Below are 20,322 nucleotides of genomic sequence, written 5' to 3' on the forward strand. Positions count from 1 at the left end.
AATGTTCTGTTTCCTGAGAAAACAATACCAAAACCAGTAATAAGAGAATCAGTTTCCCTATTTATGGCTTTTTCTGTAAGTACTCAAAACGAAATTGAAGCTCAGCAAAAAGCAGTGTGTATGTATATATACTGAAGTAACATAAATGGGACAGGATTCAATGTTACAAATATTGCTACTTTTGTTTTCCTGCATTACATTTTTTGGCTGAACATGATCTGCTGTTGAAACTGCAAGTGTCTGCTGTTTCTTTACTATGAAATTTAGATTTCTCGGAAGAGATAAAACATGTTTGGTTTTTTTTCTGCTCCAAGCAATGACCATTTAAAGCATTGATTATTTCTAGTCATCTTCAAAATTTGCTTCAAATACTTCCCTATTTTCACATTCATGATAAAAACTGTATGGCTTTGCACTTGGAAATACATAGCCATTTCAGCAGTTATATTCAAAAACTGAAAATAAGTTAAATCAAAATGAAAAAACATATTACAAAGGGTACTGCTCCTTTGATGTTTGTTGCATTGTATCACAATTTCAGAAACACGGAAAAACTGCTATGCAACTTAGTGCTAATCAGTTTTGACAGAGCTTGACAGTTCCTAAATGTCAATAGTACACATTAGTCTTTCTGAACAGTACAAAATTAGGCAATCCTATGAAGACTTTCTTTTTACAGTTCCAGTTACTTGTTATTCCTGCTGAAAGCAGACACTAAACCTGCACAGTTAAATATAATACCATGAAGTGAAGCATGTATCATATTATATAACATTTTAGGTACGATCTAAAACTTCTGAGCGCTGAAAAGTTGCAAGTTTTACAATCCTAAAATAAACTGTGAGATTTAATTTTCTGAAGCATCAGTGGAAGAATAAAATCAGGTATACATTAATAATTAAAATTAAAACCCTCATATGGAAGGGCAGAAGGGCTAAACTGAATCTAAACTAAGCAAAACTAGTTTTGACAGGGAAAAAAGGGGCTGCAGGTAAGGAACAAAATCTAATGTAATTGATTGGTTTTGGTAATTCAGCACATGAAATGGGACAGAGGAACCTGTTACAACAACACAGTTTGGAATTATCTAATTCTGGCAGCAGGTGCAGAATTATTTTCTTAACAGAATCCTTCCTTACTGTCGAAGTATGTATTCTGCCATCAAAAGAAAAATGAGAGAAACGTCTTGATTCCAAAACTATGTACAGACTAACCATTCTTGTTTTGAAGTCTCTGGAAACACATTAAGTCTGCCATCAACAAAAGAGAAATATGCAATAGCAACACCTTGTCAGGTTGAAAGCAGAACATTAAAAGTCTCACAGAAGAACTAGGAGACCCTGGCAAAAACTCCAAAAAATACCCTCCCCTCCCAAACCGTGCGCCCTACCCAAAATGTAAAAAACAAAAAACACATCAAGAAAAAGGAAACAAAAAAAAAAAAGCAATCAACCAGCCCCCACCAAAAAGCCACACCAGAATCAAACACATCAAACAAAGAAATTTTGAGCCAAACGTGAGAATTACATTCTGTACCTGGTATTAACTTTTTTACTATCATTTTGAGAAGACTATCAGTGATAAATGGCAGGATCATATGTTGCTATACAATTAATAACTGTATATTTGTAATCTCTACTCTTCTCCTGTATGACTCCTTCCCTTCCATTCTTTTACATATTTTCCATTGCTCCAAGTATTTCCATCAAAGATCTTGTAAGGTGCCACCCTAAGAGCTTGTCTTAGATCCCATACTACCTATAAACACTCCAGCTTCCAAAAGTGTGTCCTGGGGACAGGACATGGGAGACAACTTCTAGTGACATGGATGTACAAAGTTACAGTACTGTACAGCACAAGCCCAAAAACTCCTATGGGATTTCTAATTATAGCTTTCATTCTCTCTTTCTGTTCTCAAGCAGCATTTCAAACACACTGAACTTATTTTCATAAGACTCTGAACTGAAGGAGTGAGTTCAGTGCACACAGCTTCTGAATTGTGCAGGAGTTAACAGTTTTGGAACTTTTCTCCCAAATATCATGCTTTTATTAACATCAACTAATGGGCTTTTTCCCTCTTATTTCCTGAATATTTACTAATAAGTTCCTAAGCACTACTACAAATGCCTAGACATACAGAGATTTTGGCAAGAAATTTTCCTGTGTAGCCAACACTGTTTTTTACATCAATCTGGTTCTAACCTTATTTTATTATTGTCTTTTTATACAGCCAATGGTGCTTCCTCTAAGCTTTTAACTGGTCATCATCCAGGATGTTAGATTTTTTTATTTAATAGTGAAATGAGTTAATATAAAGTTATTTTAGCACAGATAATTTAGGGTTGGCATGCTTTATCCAGCCTGTTTGAAAATTACTTCAATCAAAACAATTAAAGCAGCTCTGAAAAAAAATTCTCACAAAAATGTTTATCAGAGGACATATAGTCATTGATATAGAGCTTAAAACCAGTTTTTCGAATAGCTTGGAACTTTTTCTGAATGAACTAGAGTACAACATTCTCTTTTAAAATTGCACATGAATGTCTGTATAATAAAGCCAAACATCATAAAACTAAGAGCACTATTAATCAGTTAGCAAAACAAGGTAATTGAAGGACAGAACAGTTCTCCAGACCCACTGAGACAAACCTTATCCTAGCAGGAGATTACAAGACAAGCCATCTTATTTGTATAGTAACAAACACAGCTATGTTTCTATAGCCTAACAATTGCCTGGTCACCTGTATGGAACATTTTCTGACCTCTGCCTAATTGTTTGCCATGATTCATGTTGTTGTCAAGCTAAGAGGTAAAAAAAAAACCTGCAGCAGTGAAGCTGCTCAGTGCTGTGTCACACCTGATGCTCACACAGCTCACTGTGTTCTCCTCTTTAGGGCCTCTCACAACAGCATCACAAATACCAGAGCCTGAATTCAAAACACTGCTTCTGGTTCTACAGGGTTCCCCACTTCTCACTGAAATGAGAAGAACCTGGTGTCCAGAGGTTTATTTGAATCTTAAACACAGCACATGCAGAGCCTATAGAAAGGCAGATGGAGTTTATGAACTAAGGAGGTAATTGATAAAGCATCTGCCTACTGCATTTACAGAGGGGTAAGTATCAAGAAGCAGTTTCATTGACACTAGCAACATGTTAGGCAGACATAGCTGCACTGACTTGCTAAATTCTACAAGTAATTCAATCAGAGGAACAATGAAATGGCCCCTGCCTCCAACCCCTGAATGACATTATATCCCACAATTTATATAACTGCTCATGTAGCAAGGTGAAAACCTGCTTGCTTCATAACAACTATCAGCCACTTTCCTAACTCCCGTGATATGCTGGCTTTGCTTCAGTTTTCAAGCCTATTTCATTAATAACTTAAACTCTAAGTATTACTACTTTTCTTGCCCTCTCCTTTTGTATTTACAGAGGTAACAAGCATGACTCACATGCACATTAAAACAGTGCTGTCCTCATGAGTTACTGGCCAGAAAGCTAAATTGCTTGTGCTGCTGTTCATAACTTCAACAAGTTTATGATCAGCCTCCTCATTATTTTTTTCAGCATTAGTGACACAATTAAAATACTATGCCAATTTTGTTCTGCTACAAGGGCTTAAGGGCAGTTACAAAATGCAGAACTGTTGCTCTTCTAGACTCAAGCTCCTAAGGAGGAAGTAAACCTTAAATGCAGACTGAGGCAGTTATCAAGGGAAATATACACACAGAGGCTTTCATAAATAAAGGCTCCTCTTCCTTCTACCCTGAGCAGGAGTTAAAATGCCACCACCTTGTAATCAGTTTAACGCAAAAGGGAGCTCAAGAAATTCCAGTCTAGGACCTTCAAGATATACAAGAATAACTAAGAAAATACTACCTTCCCTTCCCCAGAAGATATTCAGTGTGTGTTACCAAAACTTTAAAACAAAAACTAATGCAAATTGTAGATTTGTGTTTGGTTGGTTGATGGAGGGGGGTTGTGTTTTGTTCTTTTTTTGTGTGTTTTTAATAATCTTCATTTTACTTAACTCTGGTACATTATGTTTAGTCTCCTTGGTAAGTGGAACAGGAATGAAAAGTCTCCAGAGAAAACAGTCAACTGACAGATGAATAACTACGACATGGTATTTACATAAACTACCAAAAAATGTGTGACTTTGCCAGGTAACCAGCAAATTCCTCCCAATTATTCAGCTACCACCTCAGGAGCAACAACAGAAAAAAACCTCAAACACAACAACATACTGAAATGAAAAAATTTACTCAGCATTATAGATTTACTTCACTCAAGGTCTACAATAAATATTTATTTCACAGTTAGGAGAGGGAAAAGTAATGAACAAAGCAGATTAAAAAGAACACAGTTAGCTGGACAGTGACTTATGAGTAACACAACCAACTCTGCATTAAGTAACATCATGTATTCCTAGTCTGCTTGCCATCAAGCATCCAAACCTAAACCCAAGGACTTGAGGGTTGCTCCAAACTCCAATGTACAATGTATTTCTGGAGAAGGATTGCCATAAAGAGTTGCTGTCTATATAGACTGAAAACACCTTCATCCCATTAGTAAGCACCTCCTTTTAATTTTTTTCTTAACCCCTTAGTTAAAAAGGAAACAGTATTTCAGCAGTTAGATCTTCAGAAGAGGTCTAAAATTAATTAGTTCAGGCAGTATGACTTGAGGTGTAATTTTTTTTCACCACCCCCACAGATAGCAGAGCTAAGCAGAAAGAGTGACTAAGGTAGCACAAGGACAATGCCATAAGATTTACATGACTAAGGGAAAACAGTATTAAATTTATCAAGTAAAAAAAACCCACAGAATATTCCACTAACAAAAACAATAGTAACTGAATTTCAGTTATTTACTATTGCAATCTTTCTCTGGATGTTTTCCCCATATTTTTCATTTCAACAAGGTATTCAGTAATATTAACATTTGTTTGTGAGGCTCCTAACAAAGAATCTTCAGAAAAAAGTAAAACTGTGTCTTACAAAAATTCTGCTCATGCTGCTCACCAAAATTTACTAAAGCACAGTCTAAAACTAAATTTTAACTGGGTCCTATATAATAAATACAAAGCATAGAAATAAATCTTTCATTTTCTTGACCAGGGATTTCACTACTGGCAGGACTCTGCATATCACATTTTGTAACTTAGCCTTTACGCCCAACATAGAAAAGATGCAGTAGCCCCCTGAGAAGGAATTTGTTAAGTCCCATACTTTGGAGAGGGACACAGTCAGCTAGAGACTTGCCTCTTGACATTGCAAATACACTGCAATGAACCTTTTATGAACCTTTGCAATGAACCAAATTATGAACCTTTGCTCATGTTTATGAAGCCTTCCATGAATAACCTGGTATTAGTCTGAGCAAGTACTTATCAACATGATTAAGAGGACAACCACTGGACTCATGACAATTAACACAAGTTATAAGTACCCTTGTAAAAGATAAATACTTCTGGGCCAGATCAAATGCATTTTTTACTAAAACATACAAAGATTTCTTTGAATACTTGTTTTTTTCCTACAGTTTTTACATGAATACTTCCACTAGACTTGTGAAACGTGCTTGGAAGGATATTTGATGCCAAGAGGGAATGCCGTGTAGAATAAATAAATGGAAAGAACATATTTTTGGTTATAATTTCAATTAGATCTTTAATCTTCATTACTTTGCTGAAGAAAGTTTGTGGGGAAGCTTTTTACCATCTCTATGTAATCTGAAACACAGGTACTGTGGCTCCTGAATAAAAGCCTAAATACTGTTTAACTGCCTAGAATAACTCCTTCTACTGACAATCTGTGTACAGAGGCAAATAGGTTTCCATGGGTAAACTACCCATATTCCTGCTAAATGCATGTAAAACACATGGCACTGGTTCAGCCTGCTGCTCTGCAGTGGCAGTGGGGTACTGGTCAAATAAATAACAAGAAAGTAACTGTAGATCAAAGCGCAGATCGAAGTGTAGATCCAAGTTGGTGTTTCCTGAGCCGAGGTTTGTTTTTTTGGTACTGGAAGGGGGGCTTCGTTAGCTTGCCGTGTGCACCCCAATGTCAGTACACCCAAATCAGCTGCCCTATGGACGACAGACAGGGATTGTTCAAGTGCACTATCTGTATGGCAGTCACATGCCCCACCAACAGTGAACTCACACTGACAAGACAGAGGGGGAGGAGGAAAACACTGCTTCGCTGAGTCAGACTCTGGAGTCTGAGGCTGGCAATGCAATTAAGAAGTATCTTTCAGAAATCTCAACTGTGCTTTCACTGTTCATCTACTAGGCAGGAATTACTTATGTTAACAGCATTTCACTAGAAGAGCTGGAAGAGAGGAAAATAAGCTTTGCCTTCCTAATTGTTATTTCCAACTTCTACTCAGTCGTAAATACCTATCCTTCTCTTTTCATGTAATTGAAACAGTGATAGTAGAAAGGTCAAAAAGCAAGTGTGTATTAGATTAAAAAGATCAGAGGTGGTAACGCAAGCAAAAACAGGGTGGTGACAGAAAGCATTAGAAAGCATTATTCACTACAAACTGACTATGCACAATCCTGCAATTTCCAATATTAGGATTAATTTTGTAACAACTTCTCACAGCAGAGGACAGATTCACTAACGCTAAAAAATAGTAAGTAAAAGGGAGTCAGTGAAAGCAGAATTAGCAGCTTAGATATCAAAAGCCCCTCCTTATGTTTAGACAATGCTAGTACAATTACTAACATATAAAAAAAATGCTTCAAAATGGTGCGAGACCTGTTTTAACAAGGAGTAGATTTTGGTTTTAACTGTTTTAAAAAACTGATGTGAGAAGAGGCAGCATTAGTTTTGTCCCATTAAAAGAAATGTACTGGAGCTCATCTTAAACTGTGCTTCTTGAAGCTAGATTGTCTTTTTCGTGCTTGTTACACAGCCAATATTAAAATTAAGAAAAAATTTGAAGGTAATTTCTTTATAAATTGCTTTACTTACAGGTTAAATGGTAGTTAAAGCACTGCTGTTTCATATCCACAATAGAGAATTTCACTTCTTAAAAGTAACCTTCCCACCATCAAAAATATGAACACTCAAAAGCAGAACAAAACCCCTGACAATGTGTGAAATTCACATTCAGAAACCAATGAAGGGAGAAAAATTTCTTGACAGGCAACAGTTCACACTTTTAATCTCAAAATAAAGATGAACACACATTTTTTTACCAGCAAAAATACTTTCCATCTTGATTTTTCTGATAAGTGAATAGTATCAACCTCTAAGTTAAAATGCAAATAAATCTTCAACAAACAAATCAGGTTGGCAAGAAATGAAACCTGACAGCAAAATCTGAGTTGCTTACTTTAGTTTCATGTAGATCACTTAGTTTAGCTCAGGGAGTTTCATGTTTTAATCAGTGGAAGACATTACCTGCATCAATTAACTGCATGATCATATAACCAGTATAAGCATATATTAAAAACTACCTCCAAAAGGATCTGGTATGAACTTTGTGACATTTTCTAGCATGTTCTATAATTGCACATGAGGTCTGAGGTCAAACTGAGAAAATCAGCCAAGCAATACTTAATTGAGAGTTTGGGGGAGGTGAGGTGTGGGGGGGAAGAGATTCAAAAGAAAGACTTAAGAATAAGATAGGGCTAAATCATCTTTATACCCTCCTGACAGTTGATGCTTTTAGTTTCAGGCACTACTCCTGCTGTTAGAGTTAAGCTAGAACATCCTCCATGCCGACCTAACTTTCAGCAGCAGCTAGTGGATCTGGCAGACAATGCTGTGCTTTCTCTACTTTAACAAATCACATCTCTATACACGAATACTGAACACTCTAGGGGAGCAGAGGTTAGTGTGCAGATCCTGAGGTTGGCCACGAGGAACAAGTATCCAAAACCACTGCAGTCCATTTTCTGAACCAGCTCTCAAGACTGTAGAGCATGTACTTCTGTATGTGTGTGCAGTTGCCCAAGACACTGAGCCACAAACATGATTCCAGCATTCAGTTCTGCAGTGATACAGGTTGTGAAGCAACCCAAAACTAGCAGTGACTAATACTTTGGTAAAATTATGTCATAAAGGGAGGAAAGAGTTTTGTTTCATTCAGAGGTCAGAAAGGCGAAGAAAAAATGTAAGAAAAACCTTACTCAAACTAGTTTGCTTGAAGTTTCCTATCTTTGAATTAACCAACATTAATGTTAATTTAAATGCTGTGGGATACCATCCAAGATCCATATTTAGACTCTTAGCTATGCTGCTTGTGGTAAGACTGACATTTTCAGGGCCATATAAGCCACTGAAAGTGACATGGACCGAAGAAAGGATCCCTACAGCTTACTGCAGGTCACCAGGTGTGTGAGAGAACTTCAAAGAAACTGACAGTTCATGGTGATTGAAGGCAAAGAAACTGACAGTTCATGGTGATTGAAGGCAGCACACGCTAAGCCTTCTTACTGCTGCTCTCCATTTATGAATCTGTGCTGCAAACTGGATGTGGGTTTGTCCTGGGACTGCTCAGAGCAAGACTGCTACTGCAAGCAGGGCGAAGGGCAGAGAATCTGGTACTGGACAGAACCACAGTTAATGCTGGAAAGGAGGGAGGAAAGCTCTGCCTTTGAAGAATCTCCCCACAATAGCTCTGAACACTTTTTCCAACACTGGTCTTCATTTTAGTGTCTAGCTATTAGTACTTCAGGCATAACCACTGATCTCTATTGAGTACAGGTCTCCATATAACAAGATGTTGTAAGACGGAAGACAGTAGAGACTAACACTCAGAATGGCAATATTACCACAGAACAGAAGTAGTATTTTAAGGGATATGAGCCTTTCCCCTATTCTATAATTGTTGTGCTGAAGAAAAAAAAAAAGTATGAAGTGCAGAGGAGAATAGTTAGCTCACGTATTGATTTTATTTATAAATGGTAACAGTGACGGCACTTGTAACACACTGTTACAGTGGAGATTTATCATTGCTTCTTTCATTAGACTCATCTGTTGATGGAGTGAAGCATAATTAGGAGATGGGCATGAATACATGCCTGGATTTTGCATGCAGTAGGGTTCTAGTTAAAAGTATTTTTACTCAGCCTTTCAAAACATCTATGAACTCCAATTTCTATTATAAAATTACTTCCTAGTGAAAGCATGCATTACATTTCTGCTCATTTTAAAGATGGGATAGTTACTGTCTCTTCTTTTCTTGTACTGTACAGAAGGGATGCTATGTATTTTGTGCAATGCTGCCAACTGCAGACCCAAAATTATGGCATTGTTTTTTGTTTGATTCCTCAGCCACTTGGGAATACTTATTTTTAACAAGAACTGTAGTAAAATTCCCTGGAACTCTGCAGCTGATATAGATCTGTATCTGCAAAGCAGGTGCTGGAAAATGCAACTATATCAGGAAGCCTGTGCTTCACTGTCATATCAACCATTTTTCCAACTGTGTTAAATACTGATTCATGTGATTACTTCCATTACTTGTGCTGCTAAAGAAAACTAAGACTGTCCTGAAAACTCACTGAATTCTAAGATGTCTGAAAGATCAAAAAGAATATGGGAACCAGGCACAAGGCATAGCAGTGTAAGAGTTCTCATTTAGTACTCTCCCTCACACTCTTCTGCCAAATACAATTGCATAAAATCTGAGAATATGCAAAGTGAAAGAAAAAAAAATCCCATACACCTTAACACAAGAAGATAGAAACAGTTGTCTAAGGAAATATCTTACTTGATAACCTGTTGAGAAATATTTATATCATGTTCAAAGATTAATGACTTAATGAGACCATCTGAACACTGGAAAAGCATTACTAAACAAACTCTCTTCAGGGACTAACTCTTTCTTTACAAAGCAGCATCCTGACTACTAGCCTACATATCAACTATACTCCTCCCTTTGCCCACGTCTCTACCAACCCCTCTCCCCAAGGCATATTTATTTAAATTTCCTTTCATTGTAGTAACTTCATATGAGAAATCTAATTTTCATCCCTTTCCAAAGAGGAAAGAACTCGTAAAATCTAATTCTTGTGTTTAGACCAGTAATGAAGGACACATTGCAAAATTGCATTAAAATCTAGCAAAGCCAGAATTTGATTGCATTTTATGTTGGCAAGGATTCTGTCTGTTTCAGTACATCCAGACATTTACTACACCTGCTTGGGATGCATTCATAAAAGGTTGTTTTCTACTGCATATCCTAGCCAGTAGATGATAAATCAAAAAAGACCTGCTGGATCACAGAAATCCATCCCAGTGTGCCCTAAGAAAGTAACTCCAGATAGTACTCACTTCAAAGTAGAAAAATTAAAACCATCACTGTTGGAGGTTCCTTATTTGTCAGACAGGCAAAACACTACCCACAATGCTGATTCATATGGTATTATCACACAGCAGTGCACAGGAAGCTCCACAGGAAGACCACAAAAGCTGACAAGTGTCCAAAAAGGGACAGATAGGCAGAAACATACCAGGAAGAACTTACACACCATACTGGAATCAGGAAACAACAAAGCTAGTGAGTGAGCAAGCTATAGCTCCTACCAATCATTAATCCTCAAAAAACTACTTCTTGAAAAGGTACACTTTTTTTCTGAAAGACATGAGGGAAATTTGAGTCGTTTTCTACAGCAAGGAGCTGCTATTTAAAACATTTTGCAATGCAGTGACAGAGTACACCACTATAGCAACAGCAGCCAATGCAAGTCATTGCTTATCACACAAGAAGGGCATGAGCTACAGGGCTTTACTGTCATGCTCCTCTCTGTTTAGGATGGTTTTGTTTATAAAAGCTGCCCCAGAAAAAGAACTTTTTTTTAAACAGGGCCTTTCACAATGAGTCTAATAATAATGTCACACAATTTCTTTTCCCTATCAGAAGTACTAGAATATCCCACAGTTGAAATTAAAAACTTCGGCAACTCAGCTTGGAAAAATGCTGACTGGTGTTAAGACATTTTTCATAGGACGGGATTTTCAAGAAGTGAACTATACACAACACAGTATCATTATGAAAATTCTGAAAAGAGCTTCAAAAATAACAAGTCTGCAAAAAGACGTATCGCCTCACCATCACAGAAGCGTCCTTAGAACCTTCCTGACCATACTTTAAATACCACCTGCATGGTCTGTGTTCTCCTTCAGGAAAGCTTCAGTTATCTCAGTGTGCAAGCTCCTCTGCAGCCTCTGAGGAGATGTGTCCATACAAGCATTACTCAATCTTTTCATACACAGTCTTAAACACCTTCCCTTATGAGCAAGCTTGAATCAGATATAAGCAACTCCAACTTTCTTCAATAAAAATCCATTTTATACTGCAAATGTAACTGTAGATACACGTCCTAGACATATTTTCATGTGTTTTACTGACGCCTCAGTTCAACACCAACAGCTCCTCTATGGCTCATTATCAAAGTGCCACTTAACTTGTTTTACTGCAAGAGTTTTTAAAAGCTCCTTGCAAAGTGGCAAGTGGTTGGAAAAAATTCCATCTTTTTCAAAACAAAGACTAAGTTTTAAGGTTATTTTCTCCCCCAAATTCCTACTACACAGCTAAATTAAAATATCTATACATTATTTTTGAAAAATGCCACTACATTTCATTTTCTCCTGTGCCTTTCTTATTTGTAGACTATTGGCTACAGCAAAACTTACAGTATCTGATATGTTTTTGTACTGTTTTGAATGGCTTAATTTTCAGTTGTTCATCATAACCCTTTCACCTTTTCAAAGATCAAGGATCAAAGTATATAAGTGTGACAGAGAAAGTAAAAGAAAGAAAAAAAGGAAAAAATAACTAAAGCAAATCTATTAAGTTCTAGGGTTATATTTCAGCTTTAAAGAAATTCCTTTCCAATCCAGACTTTGAATAAAAGCAGCTTTAAAAAATGCAAAGGGTCAAAGGAATATTAAAAACATATATTAGAAGTGTTTCAAAAATATTCTGTGCCAAAATCAGCTTTACTCAATTGCATGGCTTTACGATTGAGGGTAAAACCTATTAGTACACTGTATCTACAAATTGGCTTAGAAGATTAACAACTAAACAGTAAGCCAAATTTTTAACACTGGCTAGAAGGTCGTATTAAGAAAAATGCTAAGTTATCATCAGAAACAATTTCAACTACTACTTTAATTGTCTCAGCTTTTCCATAGTATCATTTGTCTCAGAAACTCATACGTATCTCAAGACTAATGAGGAGAGACATGACAGTTAGAGAAATGTTAGAAAGCAGCTCTTTGTAATTCCCATCCCTACAACCCAACATTTAGCCTTTCCTGTAATATTTGAAACTGTTCAGAGAAGTGCCTTGCTCATAATAAATTTCTTTCTTACCTAGCTAGTAATTTAGGTCCACCATAGCAATCTAAACATTAAACAATCTACAGTCAAGAGCTCTACACTTTCTTGACAAAGATGAAGCACACAACCATAGCCTTGTGATTGTCTGTTTGTTATGTAACTGTTAGGAAAAAATTAAAATGTAACATGACTAATGTCATGCTTTGATTTTCCTCTGCCAACCTACTCTTCCAGAAGCAAAACCCTGGATTCTTGTCTCATTACTCACCTTTATGCAATCACCCAAAGTGAATACAAAATCTAAGAGTGGAGCTACACGGGCCCATACCCTAAAAAACAGGTAGGCATGTGATTGGATTGATGAAGTGTAAATGTGTAATCACCTCTTCATGTGCAGACTTTAATCCTAATTTAACCAGGGAGAAAAAAAAAGCAAAATAATCTTTCAGAAAAAGTAGAGGTCAATGTGAATACTTTTACTAGGCAATACATCCAACAACACAAAACAAATTAAACTTCAGAAACATAAAGGGGGTTGGGGGGAGGAAAGAGGGAAGGGTGGGCTGTGTTTTGATTTTTTTGTGGATTTTTTTATCTACTCTTTTGTCAAGCCTGAATATTAAAAACCAGCTTGCAGGTTTTTACCTAATTTTTACCATAAAGGAAGAGCACATTGAACAAGGGACTAAGAAAATCTGGAGAAATAGATTGTCCATTTAATCTGAAGAACTATTAATTGATTGCAATAAACCTTATTTCAAGCATCTTGTGTGTTACTAGGAATAACAATGAAGAAACACGTAACTTTTAGTCATTCTACATAATAAAATCAGACCACCACAGGATCTGAATTCCCCCAAAAAAAGCTTATTGTGAGAAAGAAATACTCTTATAAATTTTCAGAGGAAAATATGACAAAAATACTTCCATCTGAAATTAATTTAGAGGTAAGTATTAGACAAGCTTAGCCTATCTCCTGTAGAAAAGTGAGGAGGTGCCAGAAAGAATGGCAAAGAATGAGAAAACCAAATGACTGACAGGAGACTGATAAAAAGATGAGAAAGGCAGCTGAGGAGAGGCTGCTATCTATTTAAGATCAGTGAAATCCTGACAAAGCTTCCTTACTACGCCCTCAGGAAGAAACTGCTTGTGGCTTTATTGGAAGCCCTGAAGTTCATGGATCAATATCCCCATGGGAGGAAACACAGCTATCAGGGAAATGGGCTTTCCCTCATATTACGGCTTCCAGTGAAAAAAAAGTAAGCTGTCTTCAGTTCCTTTCTCTGAATACATGTAGTTCAATGACCACGGTATTTTAAATCTTCTATACACTCTTGGACATTATCTGACTGCAGCTATCCAATTCTTGCTAAAGTAATGCCTATGGAGCCTCCTGGTCTTAGAAGCATTTAACTCTTCTGCAAGACTTGTTATTTATTGGGTAATTTTACTTTTTGGTTTTGAGTGCTTGGAGAAACACCTCAGAGAGCCTAAATACTAACCAAGCACTAAACATTGTTAAATACTAAACAAGAACCACACAGGTTTCTCCATCTGCTTGAGGAGGCATTTGATTATATCCATTCTAAAGCATTAAGCATTTTATGTCACTATCCCAAGAACATAATTCTTGCTTTTTTGTTAAATAAAACCCCCCTCTAAACTGAAAGACTTTCCTCCCAGTTTGCACACTACTGCTCTAGATTCAGTCCTTCACACCCTGTTTCAGGTGAGGTGTCTGCAGTAAGTCCTTTCCTCCAAACTATGTTTGTTCAACACCAAATTTTGCCATGGGATTTCACCACTTAACATTCAGAAATGTTGACCCAAGACAAAAACTTATGCAATGTCATTCCATTCCTGCTCCTATTGTCCCACTTCTGCCTGTAATTTTATTAGCTCTCTCCAGTGGATCTGTCTGACATGGAAAAAACCAAGCTAACAAAACAATTATGGACTTGAAGATAATGCTAATAAGATTTTGAACTTTGAAAGCATTTCCGATATCTGCTCATTTTGACTGCAAAACATTTCCCAAGGGAAACAGGCACAAATACAGACAAAAATTAATCAGAAAACACTCTTAAAAACTTAACAGCAAATGTCTACCACAAAACTTGCTTTTATGTTTCCAGCTTCTTGAAAAACTTTCCTGCAGCCTGTTCTTGAAGACTACAGCGACTCACATTAGTTTTAGTGTTATGAATATTTAAGAAGTCTCACAGGAAATTATGGGAATGGGATTCAAGTAAGGTTTCCTGCCTGTTTATCACCATGGAGTGACGCCTTCCTGATACTGTCTGCTGGAACAGAGTAACAATGTTTCTGTTGAAAGTTACATTAAAATGGAAAAGTATAGGACAACCACAGTATTTGGTGTTTACTATAGTAGTAGATGCATTTGTCTAAAAATACAAACTACAAAAAGCATAAGCCTGTATTTTTTTTAATATACATTTGAACCGCTGTGGTTGCTTGAGTTAGTTTGTACAAACAAAACTTTGCAAAAGACAGGCAATTTTCAGAAGTGCTTCTGAACATATACTCTAAAAACTAATACATTCCCTTATTTCATAAAATACTTCTTACCCTAAAATTCAAAAGCCATACAACAACTTCTAGTTGAAAAAGAATTAATGGAAGCACAGTAAAATTTACTCAAAGGGAAACTAAAAAAGTCTATAAGCAACTATTTCCCATGACAGACAAATTCCTAAAAGTGAAGATCACACTCACCCATTATCTTAAACCTCAGAAGAGCTCACATTCAGAAGTTTAAACACATAAAAATTAATGTCTTTCATGATATAATGCTATACCATCAGTACCAAGATATTAGCTTCTAAACACAATTATATTTCTCAATGTAATATAATATATTATATTGAGAGCCAATATAATAATATTGGCTTTACTCTGATAATAAATCTTTCAAAACAGTCTAGGTTATTATAATATAGGACAATGCATTTCACTCTCTGCCTGTTTAGTTACATTTTTGACTATGAAGACAAATATAATCTCACAAGAACTGACCTGTGAAATTTAGAACTCACCTATGGCTATGCTGATTATACTAAAATAGTCCAATGTAAATGCTGTGATGCTGTACACCACACAAAGAAAACAGCTGCCTACTTAACTGACTGCTAAGGACATTTCAAATTCCAGCAGCATTCAGAGATTCAAAATACTCCAAATTCAATAAATCACAGTTAAAGGTATGAAAATTGGTGCAGTAAGAGAAAACCATTTATACTGTAGCCCCAAAGTCTATTGCAGAGCATGAAGAACTTGACTCAAAAAAAGGGGAATTTTTTCTTCAGGCCCAACCACATCAATACCAACTTGACCTGCAATTTTCTAAACTACAGTGTACAACAGCTACTGTGCTAAAAATATTCTTTTACTCAAACTTCAAGATATTCTCTCCAGAGATGGGATTTCCTGATAGGAGATTCAAATTAATAGGAATTTGAATTTCCTGTGTTTTCCCTTCCTGTGTTTTCTAGATTGCTAGACTAATGAGTATGTTTTCAACAGCCTGTAAATAAATGAAGGAGCAGATTTATTTGTTCACTGGTATTCAGTGCTTTGAAGTGAAGAGACCTTGTATGCAAAGACAAAGCGTAGTAGACCATAATCATGTCTATTTAGGCACAATGCTGTAGCACATTTGGTTTTTCCTACATTCCTGAAGGAATTTGTACAGGAATTGCCTTGAGAGCCTGGTAACTGGTGACTTTTATTTTAGTCTGCAAGTAGCCCTATTAGAAACTGATGGAATGCTTGTGAAGTAGCTGAGCAGAGATGCCTACTTTAAGCAAAGTAATTTTTATCTAGAGAAAGTGAACAGCTCTGGCCATGTGTATACAGGTATGGCAAACCTACCTGACTCACTCAGCCATATATACACAGTAGAAAAAGTCAGCACATCTAAAAAATAATTACAGAACCCATACTCTGTAATATAATACAATGAAAAAGGAATCCTAATCTATCATTAGGATTTCCAGATATTAAGGCTAAGTGACAGTCAACACCAGTTTTGAAGAAAAAATGTGCTTTACAATCAACTAACTTTTCAGGCCAGTATGTTTCATGCTTTGCACACAGCAAAAACATGGAGCCAAAAGACTGAAATGAAAATGAAAACACAGTTTTAAAACTAATTAGACATTTGATTGTGATTTATAAAGGATGATGGGAAAACAGACAGCACCAGCAGGCAGCTAGACTATGAAATTTAACAGTCAGGAGTCTCACTAAATACAAATTTTTCAATCTTTTCCACGTGCATGAAAACCCCCACCCACCATTAAAGAAGGTTAACAATATTGATTCTGACAGATGGGATCCTCCTGACTTCCTACTGCATCAAGTCACCCTCCTGCAAGACTCTTGTTATTGCAACATTACATCACCAAAAAATGATGATCATATGTGATGACTTCAGGAAATGCAAATGAAAAAACAACTCATCATTAGCCTGCTAATAAGCTTTATCTTCCCTACTTATAAGTCAGCTGTTGTAAAACACATACAGCAGTTCAGTTCTAAAAATTAAACTTCATATATTTAGACACAAAAGGTTCTATTATTAACCCAAGTTTATCTCATTTTCTCTTTCCCAGTTAATGGATGCTTTTTTAAATTGTAAATGTTGCTGCTCTTTGATATTTTCTATTAATGAAAAAAAATAGAATAAAAGAACTTTTGAGTAATTTATCAAAGAAAATACTACTTTTATTCAGGACTACTAGATAATCATTAAATATTCTTTCACAAGATGGAAAGAAAGGTGAGCCATCCACTTTGTCATGGATCTTAAATTCTCCTTTTGACAAAGTTACTGATAATGGATCAACAGTAAAAATACAAAAAAGTTCTCAGGGAACTTATCAAACAGTGCCTGCTTGAGCAGGGAGAGATTGGACCAGATTATGCACAGTGGTCCCTTCCAATCTGACCTGTCTGTGACTTCGTGACGTTGGGAGATATAGACATGCAATTCTGTGGCTTACCATATATTTTAAGTAAATAGCAAGGATTTCATTCCTAGTCACAGACTGAGACAAACTACTGTAGTTACCATACTATTAAATCTGACTATTAAAGAAGAAATGTTAAAACCGTTAGAAAATGTTAAAAGGTAGTTAAGAGATGAACCTTAGAAACACTTTCAATGTATTTTGTCCTTTTAAACTGCAGTAATAGCATCAGTCTCAGAAGACTGACTGTTTTAAGGTCTTGCGCAGAAAATTTTAATTTAACAATCTATTCACACACAGATATCTTCACCTATTTGTCTAATAATTTGAATTTTTTCCACTTGTAATGCAATAGCAATCCTTAAGCAGTACATCACAAGAATGGTTTAACTGTGCTCTCATAGCAAAGGACAAGAGTTAGTGAAGTCAAATGGCAGCCTGTCATTAAACCTCTGTTCTGTGACAATGCCCCCCAGGCATCTTAAGAGAGATCTCTTGTTCAAAATCATATTTGTGTTGTAAAAGTAGACAAAAAGGCAGGACAGGAAATGCCCTTTTCTTCGGAGCTTTCAGTATCACTTCTCTGATGTGTCATTTTTCTGAGACCTTCAGTACATTTCCGAAAATAAAAAAGAGGAAAAACTTCAGCTACAGAAATAAACATAAATCTCACCTTGTTATTTTCACACTTGTATGGGATTTTGAGGGTATCCATGGCCTTGATCATGGCCTGCATTGCTGTAAATATATTCTGGTACACCAGTTTTGTAAAGCCCCTTTTGTCTTCATCAGAGTAACCTGATCCATGAATGATTCTCATCTGCTTGATAAATGTGCTTTTGCCACTCTCTCCTGTGCCTGCAAGACAAATAAGAAGGATATGCTTTACCCAGTGAACACAAACGCGACTTTTCTTGCACAATGCTAACAGCTTGCTTACTGCAGAGCTTAACAGGGTCAAGTGGTGCTTGGAAGGTAGCTACAAGGACCAGTTCAAGGTCAAACAGCAACATCAGTAGCTACTGAAGAACTGAATTAAAAGTTGCCCTTTAATTTAACAACTAAACTAATGAGCAGAATGGCACTCCAAAATATATAGATTATATATGACTTGGTATTTGAAAATATTTTGTTCTTAAAGATGTAACTGTACAAAACTCTAACTTCATGAGATATTTCATCACAAAAGTTCTGAAAGGAAGAAAAACAATCTTCCTAAGCTAACTCTCAGGACATTACAGTAATCTAGTATTACAAGCAACAGATATATGTGTTTTGATTTTTTGGTTTTTCTTTTCAGGGGTGTTGGTTTGTTTGGGTTTTCAGTTTCATTGTATTTGCTTGTTTGGTTTTTAATTTGTATGTTTGAGGGGATATGGTTGGGTTGCAGCTTTTTTTTGGTTTTAAGCTAGTATTGGAACAATCAGAGCCCAACAAACCTCAATCTCAGAACCATATGAAATCACTGTTAATTAAAATGTGATTCATATTTATCAATAAGCAGTCATTCCTTCCACTAAATCTTTTTCATGTCTTTTTATACTTTGTACTAAAAGTAATTTATTGATGAAATATGACTATTTGTTAACTTAAAGTTAAGATCTCTGTTGGAAACTTCACAAAGATTACAACACACAACATTTTTCCTTTTCTCCAATTCAACAAGCTCATCTATGACTACAAGAGCTTATCTATATTATCCCTGTGTTTGCTTAAGAGAAGGAGTTGAACCTGCACAGCTACATAAGCCCTGTGTTCACCCAGCTGCTCAGCTCTGCAGAAAACAAAATGCATTGCTCAGTGCTGTGGTTTTCAGACTTTCAGCCTCGTCTTTATTTTAATCATTTCTGTAAAGCTTTCATGCCTTGTGCCCTAATACTCATGTCCAGAACAAAGGTAACTTTATAGGCCTGTTAGATAATGTTTTTGGTGTCTTCTCAAAAAATTGTGTTTCACAGCAGTGGAGTTTATAGGAGTAACCCTTAACTATTTCTGAGATAGCACACACTGCAAAATCTAAGCCTCCAAAATCTTCTGCCCTTACCACAACCATAATTTTGAAACCATCACTCCAATTTCCTGCACACATATAACAAACTTCTAATGCAGGTTTTCTTTACGCACACATTCCCAGAAAATCAAACATGATGTTACCTACTACAGAATCAGAATGGTTTGAGTTAGAAAGGACCTTAGAGATCATCTAATCACAAGACCCCTTTGCCATAAGCAGGGACATCTTCCATTAGACCAGTTTACTCAGACCCCATCTAACTTAGCCTTGAATACTGCCAGGGATAGGGCATCAACAGGTTCTCTGAGCAACCTGTGCCAGTGCCCTACCACCTTCACATGTAAAGAATTTCTTCCAGTATCTCATGTAAATCTACTCTCTTTAAGTTTAAAGCCATTTCTCCTTCTCCAATCACTACATGCCCTCATAAAAGTCCCTCTTCCAGCTTTCTTGTAGGCTCCATTTAGGTAACAAAAGGCTGCTAGATCATCTCCCTAGACATCAAGACACTGACTGGTATCAACTTGTGCCTTTTACAGCCTCAACCATTCATTACAGAACAAGCTAAAAAATACATCATGGCAATACAGTCTAAAAATTTTACCATTTACCATAATAAACAAAAACAACATTGCGTAACCGCATGAACAGGACCCCTGAGTGGGCCTGTTTCACAGAGTGAAAAGAAAACCTGAAATTACATAAGAAAAAAATCTACATATTCTTCTGAGAGGATATGAATGCCTTATGGGCTCTGTTAGCCACTGCTTCTGCTACCATCATTCTACTTATACCTCCGGTGGATACAAGACAAGAGCAAAGGTGAAACAGCAGTGCAGTGGATCATAAGAATGGACCAATGGGGGATAAAACTATACTGAGACCAATTTTCTGCTGGCTACCACAGCACCTTTACATTGGTCAAGACAGTTCCCTGAAGCCAGATATACAGTACCTTCTCATCTGTCAGAAGACTGCTGAGGCCACACAATGTACCTAAAACTCAA

General features: G+C 36.5%; 1 protein-coding gene across 1 annotated transcript in view; it reads right to left on the bottom strand.

The window, feature by feature from the left end:
* LOC135459296 (guanine nucleotide-binding protein G(q) subunit alpha) overlaps positions 1-20,322 on the bottom strand; it is a 120,955-nt gene that overhangs the window by 62,443 nt on the left and 38,190 nt on the right. Inside the window, exon 2 of the mRNA XM_064735128.1 lies at positions 17,975-18,159. Within this exon, the coding sequence (XP_064591198.1) occupies positions 17,975-18,159 (185 nt within the window). The remainder of the gene's footprint in view (positions 1-17,974; positions 18,160-20,322) is intronic.

This window comes from Zonotrichia leucophrys, chromosome Z, assembly GCF_028769735.1.
Source record: "Zonotrichia leucophrys gambelii isolate GWCS_2022_RI chromosome Z, RI_Zleu_2.0, whole genome shotgun sequence".
Classification (NCBI taxonomy): Eukaryota; Metazoa; Chordata; class Aves; order Passeriformes; family Passerellidae; genus Zonotrichia; species Zonotrichia leucophrys.